The sequence below is a fragment of the Seriola dumerili genome, unplaced genomic scaffold (genome assembly GCF_002260705.1).
Source record: "Seriola dumerili isolate Sdu_G_001 unplaced genomic scaffold, Sdu_1.0 BDQW01000468.1, whole genome shotgun sequence".
NCBI classification, from domain to species: Eukaryota; Metazoa; Chordata; class Actinopteri; order Carangiformes; family Carangidae; genus Seriola; species Seriola dumerili.
Window position 1 is genome coordinate 4,717,075 of NW_019174723.1, and position 14,758 is coordinate 4,731,832.

General features: G+C 41.3%; 1 protein-coding gene across 4 annotated transcripts in view; it reads right to left on the reverse strand.

Moving 5' to 3' along the window:
* rgs19 (regulator of G protein signaling 19) overlaps positions 1-14,758 on the reverse strand; it is a 29,711-nt gene continuing 14,953 nt past the window's right edge. For all 4 annotated transcript variants that reach the window (XM_022763341.1, XM_022763344.1, XM_022763342.1 and 1 more), the window contains 4 exons: positions 4,855-5,027; positions 3,532-3,618; positions 3,103-3,337; positions 1-654 (listed from right to left, as the gene is read on the reverse strand). In XM_022763341.1, the coding sequence (XP_022619062.1) occupies positions 466-654; positions 3,103-3,337; positions 3,532-3,618; positions 4,855-5,027 (684 nt within the window). In that variant the 3' untranslated portion in view covers positions 1-465. The remainder of the gene's footprint in view (positions 655-3,102; positions 3,338-3,531; positions 3,619-4,854; positions 5,028-14,758) is intronic.

Sequence of the window (14,758 nt, forward strand, 5' to 3'; positions counted from 1 at the left end):
TATTTAATGTGTCCATGTTTTTTATGTTGACCATTTATTTTAATATAACGCTTTTTTCATTTTCCTGCTTTTGAAGGCCTTCACACTAGACTGGAGAGAAGAGAATGGATCAAGGTGGAAGAGAAAGGAACAAGAGTGAAAAGGAAGATTAAATGTCAAGAAAGAGAGAATAGATGGACTACAGAAGAGAAGAGTCAACTGGAGAGAAGAGATGAGAAGAGAGGAGGTCTTGGCAACAGTACTAAAAGAGGAGGGAGAGAAACGAAAAAGAGAAGAAAGTCTTGGCAGTAATTGGAGAGATTTGGGATTCTGAGAAAAGGAGAAGAGAACTGAGGAGGAGTCTGATCATTTTTGCAAAGTTCTGGACCCGGAGGAGTGTGCGAGAGAAGCGATGAAATGGTCTGGCGTCAATCCTATAAGTGTAGGATCAAGAGAAGAGGAGGATGAGGGGGAGGCGGTGTGGGACTAGGATTCAGAGGAGGTACGCGAGCCGCCGTGAACGAGCGTCTTGTAGATGTTGGAGGAGAGGAATCGTGGGTAGGAGTCCCTGTGCATCAGCGTGTAGATCTGCAGCTGGGCGTCTTCGAACGTTTGAGGCGTCGGGTCCTGCATCTTCCTGTTGATCACCTCTCGAACCCGGGCATCCAGACTCACCTGGGGGAGGAAATTTAGTTTAGTTCAGTGAAGCAAGAAGACGAAGCATTAAAGGACAAAGTGCAGGGTTTTCATGTTCTAGCACAACTATAAACTGTAGATGACACTTAACCATTTTCCAAAAACAAACCCTTCCGTATTCAGCAGAGACTTGCTGACAGAGAATTGCTTCAGATGTGAGGCTAGTTTCATACAAAATTTTACTTTTGTGTAACAACAGAATTTTTTTTTTTTTTTTTCTAGTTCTGTTATCCAGCTTCCGAGAATATGAGATTGTGAGGTTTTTGGTAAAGAAACCTATCACACCAAACTATTACAGTTGAGCATTGGGTGTGACTGGACCCTTCGTGAGGGTGCTGCGCAGAGAGTGGTGAGATCTGGGGCAATTGTGAAGCTTTTTCAGTATGTACTGAATCAGTATTTACTGGCTTTCCTAGTCTTTCATGATTGTAAAATCAATATTTTTGGCTGTAGGACGGTCAGACAAAGTTAAATATTTGGGAAACTGCATTTTTCACAATTATATTTTTCTGACATTTTATAACCTAAATGATTAATTAAAAAAATTTACAGATTAATCGATAATGAAAGTAATCGTTAGTTGTTTTGCCTTCACATATCACCTACTTTCACTTGGAACTCAAAAACAACATAACACACACATACAGAGTGGCTCCGCAACCACAGCACCGGCAGATATTTATAGTATGAGAGGCTTTCTTTTATGTTTTCCCTCTGCTCTTATTTAGGAAAGACACACACACACACACACACACACACACACACACACACAGGGAAATAGGCATTGTACCAAGGTCAGACATGCATCCAGACAGTCAGGCATGCATCTTCTCTGCCAAACTCACATGTCTGGATATCTCTGTATTTTTGTGTGTGTGTGTGTGTGTGTGTGTGTGTGTGTGTGTGTGTGTGTGTGTGTGTGTGTGTGTGTGTGTGTGTGTGTGTGTGTGTCTATAAAAAGCCTTCACTGCTAGAAGGTGATGAGAGCAGCAATTTATAGCTTCCTGTAAACACATTATACGCACACACACGAACACACATGCAGACAACTATAAACACACCAGTGTCTAAACATGCCAACACACACACACACTCTCCAATGATGGAGCCTGACAACCCTCCAGCACTAATGCTAAATAAAGCAACCACTGTTAAACACACATACATACACACACATACAGAGTTAAAAATAGCAGTTAAGCAGACAATGCTTCCCCCATTTCTCAGCAGAAACTAGAATTACCACCTCGCAGTTGTACGCCTCCGCCAACCACTCTAGTTACAGTTACACAACAGTGTTTTGTGTGGTCACAGTGACCTTTGACCTTTCAGAACCAAAATCTAATAAGCTCATCTTTGAGTCCAAGTGAGCGTTTGTGCCAAATCTGTAGGGATTCCCTTGAGACATTCCGGAGATGTTGTGGCCAAACTTATGTTTTGTAAGGTAACAGTGACCTTGACCTTTGACCTTTGGTCACCAGAATCTAATCAGTTCATCCTTGAGTCAGCTGCCAGAAAGCATGACCTAGATTGTGTTTGAAATCACTCACTCATTCACTTCCCCCAACTCACTGTCCAGGGAGTGCTATGTAGAGGACTATACAGTGAGTTCATCGGCAAAATTAAAAAACACTTTCAGACAACACTCGGGTCATTTTCTCTGCGCCGTTTTTCTTCATCATTATCATTAAAAGTTTCTATATTTAGATATTTAATTAAAAAAATTCAGTCGTCAGCCCACTGTCTACTGGTAAACAGCTTGCCCGCTAACTGCAGCTGGTGACGGCAATCCTTGTTCTGCTCTGCAGCCTCGGCGAGCTTGGCGTAGCAGCACATGTAGCAGAACAAGTGTAGTAGAACAAGAACCATTGTCACTAGCTGCAGTCCAAGACGGTGGAGTTACAGTCCATCTGCGGGACTAGAGACATGTCTGCAGGCAGGGAAACATGAAGCGGGACGAGCCAGGGCAGCGACTTCACTTTCAAATTAAAGTACTTATATAGAGCACCTCATAAATAAATAACAGCACCGTCTGAACTAATACTCCACATGAACTGAGCAAAATGTGAGATTGGTTATGACACAATTTGTAAACACACAGCACATTGTTGGCGAGGAATAGTGGCAAGCAGACAAACATCCGAAAGAAGCGTCAAAGCAGCGCATAGATACGACTTCTAACTAAAAAGATTGTCATATGATCTCTTGGCCAGATCACCCACCCCTTACTCTCACTATACATTCAGACAGCACTACAAAATGGGGAACTCCCTATATAGTGGACTATATAGGAAGTAGTGAGTGATTTCGGACACGTCCCTTCAAATCAAATCTAAAAGACAAAAAAAATCTAAACATGGATAGCAACAGATCACAAAATAGATTGTGTTTCAACTGTCCAACTTTCTGTAAGCTATTGTAACCTACCTCTTTTGGCGACAATATGGAAATATAGTCCTCATATATGGAGCGTGCTTTCTCCTCGACAGTGCTCTTGTTTATTTCCTGTTTGAGGTCTTCACAGGCCAGCCAGAACAGCATGTTCTCCTCGCTGTACTCCGTCCGCAGGAACTCCCGGAAAACGTTCCGGCCCGCCGGGTTCCTCATCAGCTTGTCAAAGGACTGAGACCAGAGCCGAATCTCTTCCATTGAGGGTTTGGTGCTGAGGAGGGAAGAGTGGAGAGATGGTTTTGGATTTGTTTACAAATTCATCCGCTGTTTTGTGTTTATGTGCTGAATGACTTTCACGCTGTATGTGGGCCAGTTTTGGGCTGTTGAACCGGGCATTTACTGGGCCATAAGAAAACAAGCATGTGGCCCAAGTATAGGCCAGATGTGTTGGCTCTGCAGACTCACCAAGCTTCACAGTTTGGTATGGTTTCCATCTTGGTGTCCTGTGATATTCTCTTCCTCCTCCTCCGCCTCCGTCGCTCCTCTTCATTCCTGATGGTGAGACTGACATGATAAAACAGCTTTCAGACAGGAAACACGCACACACACACACACACACACACACACACACACACACACACACACACACACACACCACAGCTGACAGGAGAGTAATTGCTCTCAGAGCCCATAAACACATGCACAATCACACACAACGATGTCACTACCCCATTTAATGACACTAACCACAGTTATGTTAACAGCCAAGTTAAGCAGGAGTTACAGGTGTCTACACCTTTTGTGTGTGTGTGTGTGTGTGTGTGTGTGTGTGTGTGTGTGTGAGAGACAGCGAATGAGAGAGAGAGCGCGCTATAAATAATTAGTTCCCCTGTGGGAACTAAAGAGACCTAATCACTGTGCAGCTACTGGCTGACTAATGCTCAGTGTGTGTGATGTAGCAAGAGTGAATGAGCAAAAAAAAAAAGTATAAGTAAATCTAAAACCTGTGCAGCTCTCAAACAAAGCCTCGAAACAATACAAAAAAACAAAAAAACAGCTGATGTGTACTTCCTAAGAAATATATACTGTATGTGTCAGGGCTGCAGAGGCTGTAAGTACACAGAGTGAAAAACTGCAAGAAGCATGACTGGTCAGCACTTGTTTCCTGCTACATATTTCTGATGCTGGTGGAGATTGTTGCAAAGGAAGACAAGACGAAGCCACTGTTAGAAAGCCTCAGCAGCCTGCTCCCTCTGATTAACATTGAAAATTCTGTCATACAGAAAATGTAGCCGAAGCTAAAGCTAAACTTTCTGCTCCCTCTGATGAATGAGGAGGGAATATATATGATTGAATTAAAGAACATAAACATGGTGGCTGCTGTTAGTAGTGACATCACAGCAACACTCTTGTGCTCAAGCTCAAACAAACATCTAGTATAGGTGATAATCAACGAGTGAAATGTTACACAACAAAATATTTATTCTTTCAATAGAGGCTTCAACAGCAGGACAACTGTAACATCTCACTCAGAACCATAAAGAAACTATTAACAGAAACTAAAACAACTTTATTGGGTCCTTTTTACATTTGTTGTTCCTTGATAAATTTAATTTATATTACGACAATGATAATGTATCATTATTTCAAGTCTTTTACAGCTGTGTTAACAGTACTCCTAGGCTTTTATGTGTAGATGTCTGTGTAAATGCTGTGTGTGTGTGTGTGTGTGTGTGTGTGTGTGTGTGTGTGTGTGTGTGTGTGTGTGTGTGTGTGTTTTTCTCCTACCATGAGCAGCTGCAACAGCAGCACCAGCAGAAGCAGCAGGCGTTGGGCCGTTGGGAGTTCTGGGTGGTGGTCATGCCTCGCCCCCCTCCCGTCCCGCTCAGTGCCGAGGTCTCGCTGCGACCTCCCCCCATGGCCAGCTCGCCCCCTCGCTCGGCCGGGATCGGACCTGTGTACTGCACAGTAAGAGAGAGCGAGAGAGAGAGAGACTGTAATTGAACTGTAACGAGTCATTTACAGTGGAGGAAGAAGTTGTCAGATCTTTTACTGAAAGTACCAATACGGCAATGTAGAAATACTGTATTACAAGTTAAAGTCCTTTATTCATACACGGAGTTATAGTGTTACAGCTGATTGAGGTGGAGCTACTGTAGTTTTAACTACTTTATATACTGTTAAGTTGTTAAATAGTTCCCACAGTGTGGGTCATGCCCCTTCCAAGAGGTCACAAGATAAACCTGGGGTGTCGTGAGGTGATTAATGTCGTGGGAAAGATGAAGATGTAGGGGAAAAAAAAGTAACTAGAATTGAAGCTGTAAAACAATAATGTAGAAAAGGACACAAAAACCATCTCTAAATATAAAGTAACATAAAATAGAAATACAATTACAGTAAAATACAAGTATCTCTCAAGGACTGTACTTGAGTACAGATACCACAGAAACTTCAAAATGACTGAATAGCCTTCTTGAGATATTAGGACAAAAGTTTCAAGTTGCATTTTTGCTTTTGTAGAGCTGAGGTCTGGGAAAGTTCAGTCAGTTGGGATGAGACACAGATGCAAGCAGTGAACCTGAGGGGCTAAACTTTTTTTAAATTTTTACTTAACAGCATAAAAAAAAGATAACAAAGAGCTTTTAAAATGTTCCTGAAAGCAAATGCCCCAACATACAGTAAATGTGTCTGAATCTGGAGAAACCTGAGCTGTAACAACACCACTGATGTTAGACTGAGGCTAAAAATTGTCTTCACGTGACCATGTTTGTTTACAGTAATCACACTGAGACAGCACAGTTAATATGGCAGTCCTGTGTGTGTCAGTCTTGTTCTTATACAGGGTGGATGATTATAAGGTCACAGTTTAAGACAAATTTACAGTCAAAAAATAAATATTCTCAGCAAGATCTGACTCACTGGATTACAACATGGACATTATGTGAACTGCTTTAGCAGCATTAGCTTCAGTCCTTACACTCCGTGTGTCTCTGTTGTATCAGACATGCTAATAATAATCATTTAATTGTGTATTGAGATGGGAGGGAGAGGAAAAGTGGAGAAGAGAAGAAAAAAAGATCAGTCAGTGAGATGAAGCAGCAGATTTCAGTGACTTGAAGACACAGTTACTCTGCAGTGTAACCTGCTTTGAGGTTTCCAAAAGAGATGGAACTGTTTACATTAACTAACATTAGATTTAGATTAACATGAACAAGAAAGAACTGTACGCAAAAATAATCATTCAGGCTTGAACAGACTATAGTTTTCTTCACAAATAATGAGAGAGAGAGAGAGAGAGAGACAGTGATGGAAAAAAGAAAAAAACAACAAGAGAGGGAGGTTAAATTATGAAGTGAGACACAGCAAGAGAGAGAGAATAAATAAATAGATTGGGGGAAAGAGACAGATATGACAAGAAGGACATTTTGCAGTAAAGAGGAAGGGAGAGACTAACAAATTCCAAACCCTCTGCATCAACTTTAGAGAAGGTATAGAGAGAGAGAGAGAGAGAGAGAGAGAGAGAGATCATGTAGAATAAAGGAAGTGAAATAGAGCGGGTATGGAGGCAGACTGGGCAATGTGATGCATCATGTGATTAAGTTGTGATCACACACAAACACACAAAAATAATCACACACACACACACACACACACACACACACACACAGGTTCCTCTACTTTGGGTTCTAGACTAAGCAGTCAGAAGTTGCTGGATTTGCAGATGTTTTTTGGAGCTTTTTAGGACCGACAGTTTTTTTTTTTTTTTTTTTTTTTACAGACATTTAAAATGCAACCATATTTGTATATATTTGCTTTGACTACTAAAAGCTCAAATACATGATCTTAAGACCTACGGGCCAGGAAGAGTTCAATCCACCCATAGGGGCAAATATACACAAACTGTATCATCGCACACAGTAACATATAGTATGAGTGCACATGTACATACATACACACACATTTGCCCCGAAATACAGCAAATATATACACATACATAATAAAATAGCACATATAAAGGTGCACACAGATTTTCACATACACATACACACTAACATACATGCAGATAATTCCATGTTGATTCTATCATCACTAGATTGGATGCGTTTGTTATTTTTAAATTTCTCCAAAATGGTCAAACTACAGCTCAGCTAACATTAACCTCCAGCTGTCGACTCTGTCTGTATATCTGCCAGCACAGGGACAGACGTGGTCCGCTGACCTGTGTGTGTGTGTGTGTGTGTGTGTGTTTGAGAGCGGGTGAATGGGACAGAGTAGTTGGTGATGCTGTTAAATGCACACAGCCTGTTCAGAAATTGAACTTTAAAACGAGCCGTCAGGACTTCTGTAATTTTTATGACACAACTGTACAGTCACCACCCTCAGCCATGCACACACAACACCAGGCCGTCACTCTGTCACTGAGCTGAAACATATATTTAATTAGTATCTTCTTAGACCTAGTTTAAAAATATCATCTACATGAAAATTGAGTGTCTAGGCTCTGGAAAGTTTTGCAATCTTTTCAACTACCCAGTTTTTATTCGAGGTGTCCTGCCAACAGTTTAGACATTTTTTTTTTTATAATGGTGGGCTATGGGGAAAACATGTTTAACACCTACAGTACCACAGCTGGCCACTAGGACAACTTGGAAACAAAGCTAAGGCCAAGAACACACTGTATGTGTGTCGTATTAACAGGCTGCAGATTCTGTGTCTCGCCTACTTTCCCACGTGAAATAGACAGAGAAAAGACTGTTGATATCATATTCACATATAATATAATAATTTTAGCAGCAGTATGTGGAGACAGTGGCATTTTATGCAAGCAGTGTGGTCTTGGCATCATGCAATGTGCCATATCCAGCTCTCTTATTACACCCATAGAGAAAACCAACTGAGTTACAGTTGTTACATAATAATAACTGTACAGCATTTGTACAGCACTTTTCAAAGTGGTTTACATGGTTTTCAGCAGGAGTATAAATACAAGTTAAGTTAAAACAATAAAACAATAAAAACAACAACAGATGCTGGTTGATCAAAGGTTAAGAAGACTGCTGACAGGTGTACAGTGTGTGTGAGTGTACTCACTGCTGAAACGCACACAAATTACATGGACAACCGCACACTATCAGAAACACACACACACACACTGCACTGATGTCACCGTTTACCTGCTGCCCTGTCTAAGCAAAGACAGAGGAACACTCCCTTCCTCTCTCTTTTATCACCCGCACCATCTTTTATTACACACAGCTATCAGATTTCTGCCTTTGTGTGTGTGTGTGTGTGTGTGTGTGTGTGTGAGAGAATGTGAACGAGAGAGACTGTGTGTGAGAAAGAAAGAAAGAAAGAAAGAAAGAAAGAAAGAAAGAAACCAAAGTGTACACTTCCTTTTCAGCAGATGTCTCACTTCCTCTTTTATCCCACGTGTTTTTCTGTGTGTGTGTGTGTTTAACAGGATTTGAGTTGGAGTGTTAATCTCATTAAACTAGATGACATTAGAAAGACTTAGAAATTACTCTCTCTCTCCATCTCTCTCTCTCACACACACACACACACACATACACACGGTAGTTCACTTCCTTATCATCTTGACTCCATCTCTGTAAATATTTTTTTAACCTCTATTTATTCGGGTAAGGTTGACTAAGCACACACGTTGTTTTCTCGCAGCACCCTAACAACTGATAGGAGTGTAAACCCCTTGCTTAAGGGCACAGGCTACCTATCAAGAAAGAGGAGAAACAGCAGACAGTTTCTTATTGAATTTACTACACACATATACACACACACACTTCACACCGTGATGTGAAGAGGTGAAAAAGGAACCAGGGTTTGAACTTCTGCCATATATCCCCATATTTTAACGACATCATGTCACCCTCTCTACGATGGACGGCTTTGGAATTCTTATTCATAACAGCTGTAAACACTTTTAATTTGCGACATCCGTGACTTTTTTAAGGCATAACCCGACCCTTACAGTTCTTTTAATCAAATCAGGTCAATTTTTATCTATGTAGGGCCAAATCACAACAGAAGTTATCTCAAGGCACTTTTCAAATAGAGCAGGTCTAGACCGTACTCTGTGTAGTATTAATTACAGACACTCAACAATTCCCACCATGAGCAAGCACTTGGCAACAGGGGCAAGGAAAAACTTCCCTTTAAGAGGCAGAAACCTCAAGTAGAACCAGACTCAGGGTGGCCACAAATTCATCCAAGGCTCATTCTCACAAACAGTGTTCCTGGAAGCTTGGTGACACAGTGTCTATTTACAGGTCTTTCAGTAGCTACTGCTGGTTGTCTGACACTCTGTCTCCGGCCTGCATTAAACTGAGCATTGGCATGAGCCTCAGATAGTTAGCTAAACCTGACAACAATTCAACAGCACAACGAACACAGTTGTTCGACCGCTGTGCAGCAGCTACATCAAACAAGTGTTCAGCTGGAGCAGAGCTACAGACTCACGGGGGCCCAGAGACTGTTATTATCTGTGGGTGTGATTGCAGCATGAATGTTATAGGCTGAGAGACTCGCCAGTCAAACAGGCATACAACAACCCTTACATAGCCTCTCAAGTCCCTTTTCCACTGGTCAAAAAACCTGCTAAGACCCACTAACCACTGGCTTTTGTCTGCAATGGAAAAGGGTACAATCATATTCACTCTCGGGTCAAATGACTCTGCAGGAGACACAGGTATTGACCCAGCATTGATGTAAACACAACATCTGGGAGAACATGCTAATTCCCCCCCGCCCCCCTTTATCGTGCTGTGAGGTCTTTAAGAGCACAAACACTGTAAACACAACTGTTTACCAGCACCTCCAGCACGGTGCTGTTAAACCACAAGCACAGCGGCTACGCAGCACCCTGGGCTGCACGAGTGAGCTGCAGCCCCGACATAAAGTATGTTTGAAAAATAACTGATAGAAGCGTCACACACGGAGGCTCTGACACTTTTACAGGCGCTCCAAGCCCGGGATGATACGCTACGGATCCGTTTAACAGTCAGCACAGCAGCAGATAGCTCACTCTTTCTTTTTGGCATGGCAGCACAAAAAGGAGTTAATTGCCTTTTTTTTTAGCATGTTTAAAAAACCCACGTACACCCACTAATTTTGGTGCAAAAAGGGCACTAGTCTCTGTTTCACAGGTTTCCTTGCTTTAATTAGCCATTGTGGAAGTCTTGCTTCTATCCATATTCTATGAGAAACATGTATCTAATACTGGACTGGAGGGTAAAATTTGAATGGTGAGACACATAGACATATTTTCATAGTATATGTCAAGAATTAATCCCATAATTGTCGGGCTGCTATTCTGACAGCAACATTGACAAACAAGCAAACTGAGTGTTTTCTCATTCATACTGTTGCTAACATGAATGAAAACAATCAAATTTATACTGTGTATTTAAAGGCACACACATCACGTTGTATTCTCTATACTATCATCCATTAAAATCTATTGGTTACTTTGTTATAGCTTGACTGTGATCACCGTCTTTGGACTGCACCGGTGTGTGTTACCAGCTCTGCATGCTTTGTCAGCACAGATGGACTCACATACCATGCCAATAAAGCAAGATGAAATTTAAATTCAGTGAGAGACACTGCCAGGGCTTTTGTGTGCTGCATGTATAGTACATCTATCAACACATACACACACACATACGCGTGCAGCTGCGCCTGCCAGCAGGGTTTAAGTAATTAAGCGCTCACTTGAAGTATTAATCTGAGAGATTACTGCTCCATAATCTCACCACCTGATCGCCAACAGCCCTCGCTCTGTGCGTGCGCGTGTGTGTGTGTGTCAGTGACAGAGAGGTGAGGGTCACAATGGCAGATCAAGAGACAGAGAGATGATATGATAGAACGAGGGGACGTATGTGAGAAAGAGAGTAAACAAGTTCGATATTTTTATCCATCTTTTCTCATCCATCTTTTGAAATGTGTTAGTACCTTTTGTGTTGAAGTTACGCTGAACCGAACTGAAGGTTAGCAGACGGAAGGAAAGGGAGGGAGACAGGAAATAAAGAGAGGCAAAAGACAAAGAGAATGAGCAGAACATGAAGACAGAGTCCTGAAATCAGGACGTTTTAACAGCCAGGAGGTTATGAAACTGCTGCTTGGTTGTGATTCAGCAGAACAAACCGAGGATGGTAATTATCTGCTAGTTGTCAGTTCATCCAATGCTTAATCCAGAGCCAGATATTTTTAACGAGTTCTCTCTCCATGAAATTGGCCATGGATCTTATTGTACTGAGAGGATGACTCAGACTCTGGTGACCTCCTGAACCTTCCTCTAGTGACAAAACTTTACATTCATGCTCCTCAGAGGAAGAACTCTCAGGACAAAATGTGATAAACTGATAATCAGAGAGGTAACCTAGCAGCAGTTTGACCTGCTGATGTAGATATGCCAATGTGTGCCATCTACAGGCAATGAAAGTAAACACGTTGCAGTTCTGATTCAAGGGCCACCTGCAGACAACGAATGCAACGAATACTCTTTCTGCGTACAGCTGCTGCTCCTCTGTGCATGTGTAAGTGTGTGTGTTTGAGGTTTAATATTTGACATTATGGAAGCCTGGAAAGTTTTGTTAACTGTAGCATATTTTTTGCTGAATACTGGAAAGAGTACAGAGTTCACTTTGCAGTGTCAGAGAGGACACAGGACGAAGGAAATGAGGGATCCTCCCCACATTTCTAGCTGTTCAAAGAAATGAATGGGAGGTGGTGGGATGCTAAAAGGACGACAGCTAATAAACTGACTTCATTTACTTTAATAGTATCATTACTGTTAATACTGAACTTAATTTCAGATTATGACCTTCAACCCTTAAAGGGGCTATTTGTAAATTTGAATGTTGTTTCTTGTCGGGAGTGGGTGATGGTGATTGTCTCTTGAAAAGAGCTTCGGCCATTGTTGTGTTTAGAAGACGAGGTTATAATTCGCCCTCTGTGCAGCGCTACGTCTTCAGGGCAGATTGGAGGATACAGTGAGTTGCTATCGGAAAGTGGCGAGACGGGCCGGGGCTAGCTGGTTAGCATACTAACTTCAGTAAAAGGTAAGTAAGTACTGGTAAGTAAATAGCTGTTAATGCAAATGCTGGTTATGTAGCAATAACAAAACCTACAAATAGCTCCTTTAAGAAAACAAAAGATATCCTATGTTGTTTGAATTGTACAGAATCAAACAAACGTAAGGTGGAAGGTTTTCTTCTGGACTTCCTGGGAAAATATCTTTTCTCTGGATTCCCAAAATTTCCCTTCATGAATCAAGTTTGATTTTAAAAACAGAACTTTTATCATATATAAAGTAGTATTCATTTTATTCATCAGATCCTTTTTAATTTATTGGATTAAGTGGTAATATTTTTCTTAGAAAAACAATTCCTCTTAAAGGTACACTATCTTTGAGGTGGAAAAAACAAAATGCAAATCATCAAGAATCAGTTGAGCCTCAGTTTTTCAGTGTAGCCTCTTACCAGTTTTATGTCCTAGAGATTATAATGGAGCGTCTAACCACTGTTAAAGACATGAGGTTACTTCTTTGTGCGGTGACAGGGAGTGAAAAATCAGCCACATGCAGCCATTTTGGCATGTTATTATGGTGACAGGTTAGAGGAACAAGAGCACTGTTGTTGGAGATTTAGTTGTAACCTTGGAGCGATCTTCAGTGATCGATATCCACCTGTTGAATGCAACACTTATGCAACAACTTATGCAAACTTATGCAACACCGTGTTTCTGTAACTACCAAATCTAAACAAGCAACAGTCTACACTACATGTTACACTTCCTTACCTCTTCAGGCATTATTTCCTTAAAAGTGAGTAGTCCATTTCTAACTAACTGTCTGTCATGTTCTGTAAATGATTTTTATCCTGTCGGTGCAATCACAGTGATGTAAAGCCCTGAGGTGAGTGAATCTCAGAGTTTGACTCGAACTGAGACTTGAGGTCGGACTGAAATGAGCTGCAGCACAAAAACCATAAAACTAAAATATTAGGGCTGCAACACATGATTACTTTCATTATTGACTATTGCATTTTTTAGTCTCTGACATGATAAAAAATGCCAAGTTATGAGAGCTCCTAAATGCCTTGTTTTGTGCAACCTTCAGTTTAAAACCCAAAGACTTTTAGTGTGAAATAATATAAAACCAGCAAATATTTACATTTGAGACGGTGTAACCAGACAATATTTGCCTTTTTTTGTTTGTTTGAATAAACTCTAAAGATCAAATGATTATCAAAAATGGCAATAATTTTTCAACAGTTCGACTGATCATGGATGTTTCAGGTTATAAGACACAACTACACATATCCACAAGGCACAGTAAAAAACTCTTAATTCTTTTGTCAAGCCTCTTCGTATCAAGTTTGTGTATCACCATGATTTAGCCAACATCCTATTTTCAGCAGTAGATAACTGGGTGTAAAACGACTTAAATCCTGAAGTCAGTGGTCGTCAAACTACTTCATATCAAGGACCCCTAAACTGACATCACGTAGACCAGCCCCATCTGATTTTTGCTTGTAGATGTTTTATTACAGAAAGTGTGTAAAACCCATGACCAAACTATTCATGGATTCTGTCATTGTCTCACTCATGGATGGAATTATGGTAAAAAATAAATTACTCCCAGTTCTGCTGGAGAAATACCTCTGGGGGTCCCCGGACCCGACTTTGAGAACCACTGCCTTAAGTTACTGATGCCACTGCCTCCATTTCCTCTCAGTTACATGGTAAATTTACTCAACTTTGTAAGCAGACACGTGTTCCAGTGTGTTTCTGCTTTGGTCAGTGTGAACTTTGCTATATTAAATGCTGTATGACGTCACTGTAGGTAAAGGCAGGTCACTGGTTCTTGTTTCAAACAGTACAGGTGGATTTCAGTGAGTCAGACTCCAGATCCAGTTCAGGAAAAAGGGGAAATGTTTTATGGAGGAGAGGAGCTCTTCCAAACTCCTGTCCTGACATGTTGAACACAGCTAAAGCTTTGCTAATGCGCTGTTTAACACACACACACAAACACACACAACACACATGCTTTATACAGCTTGCTCCTCTCCTCTCCACTCATCCTGCTCTTGATCTGTCTCTCTTCATTTAGTCTTTCTTTGAAAATGTCACACGCACTCCCTCGCTTTCACGGTAAAACTCTCTCGTACTTTATAACAGTCTCACAGTCACACACACACACACACACATACACACATACACACACACACACACACACACACAGTAAGTGGGTCTATAAATCCAGCCTAACAGCGCTGTGGTGACAGATTCAAGGTTTTACACCAGAGGGCTGCGCCGACAAACCATATCAGCTCCCAAATTCATCTCAACTCCTCTCCTTATATGGACAAGCCTGTCTTAACACACACACACACACACACACACACACACACACACACACACACACACACACACACACACACACACACAGGCTAGATAAACACAATTAAGCTACAAATGCGACATGCATTCAAAGTTATGGAACACTAACTCACTGTCATGCCCACACAATCAGAACTAGGTACACATGCCGACTTAAAATCACACCACAACCACACACGCAAACACACACACACACACACACACACACTGCTACAACCAAACAAGCTAGGGCCCATTTCAAGAAGATGTTAACATCCCACTAAAACTGTAAAAA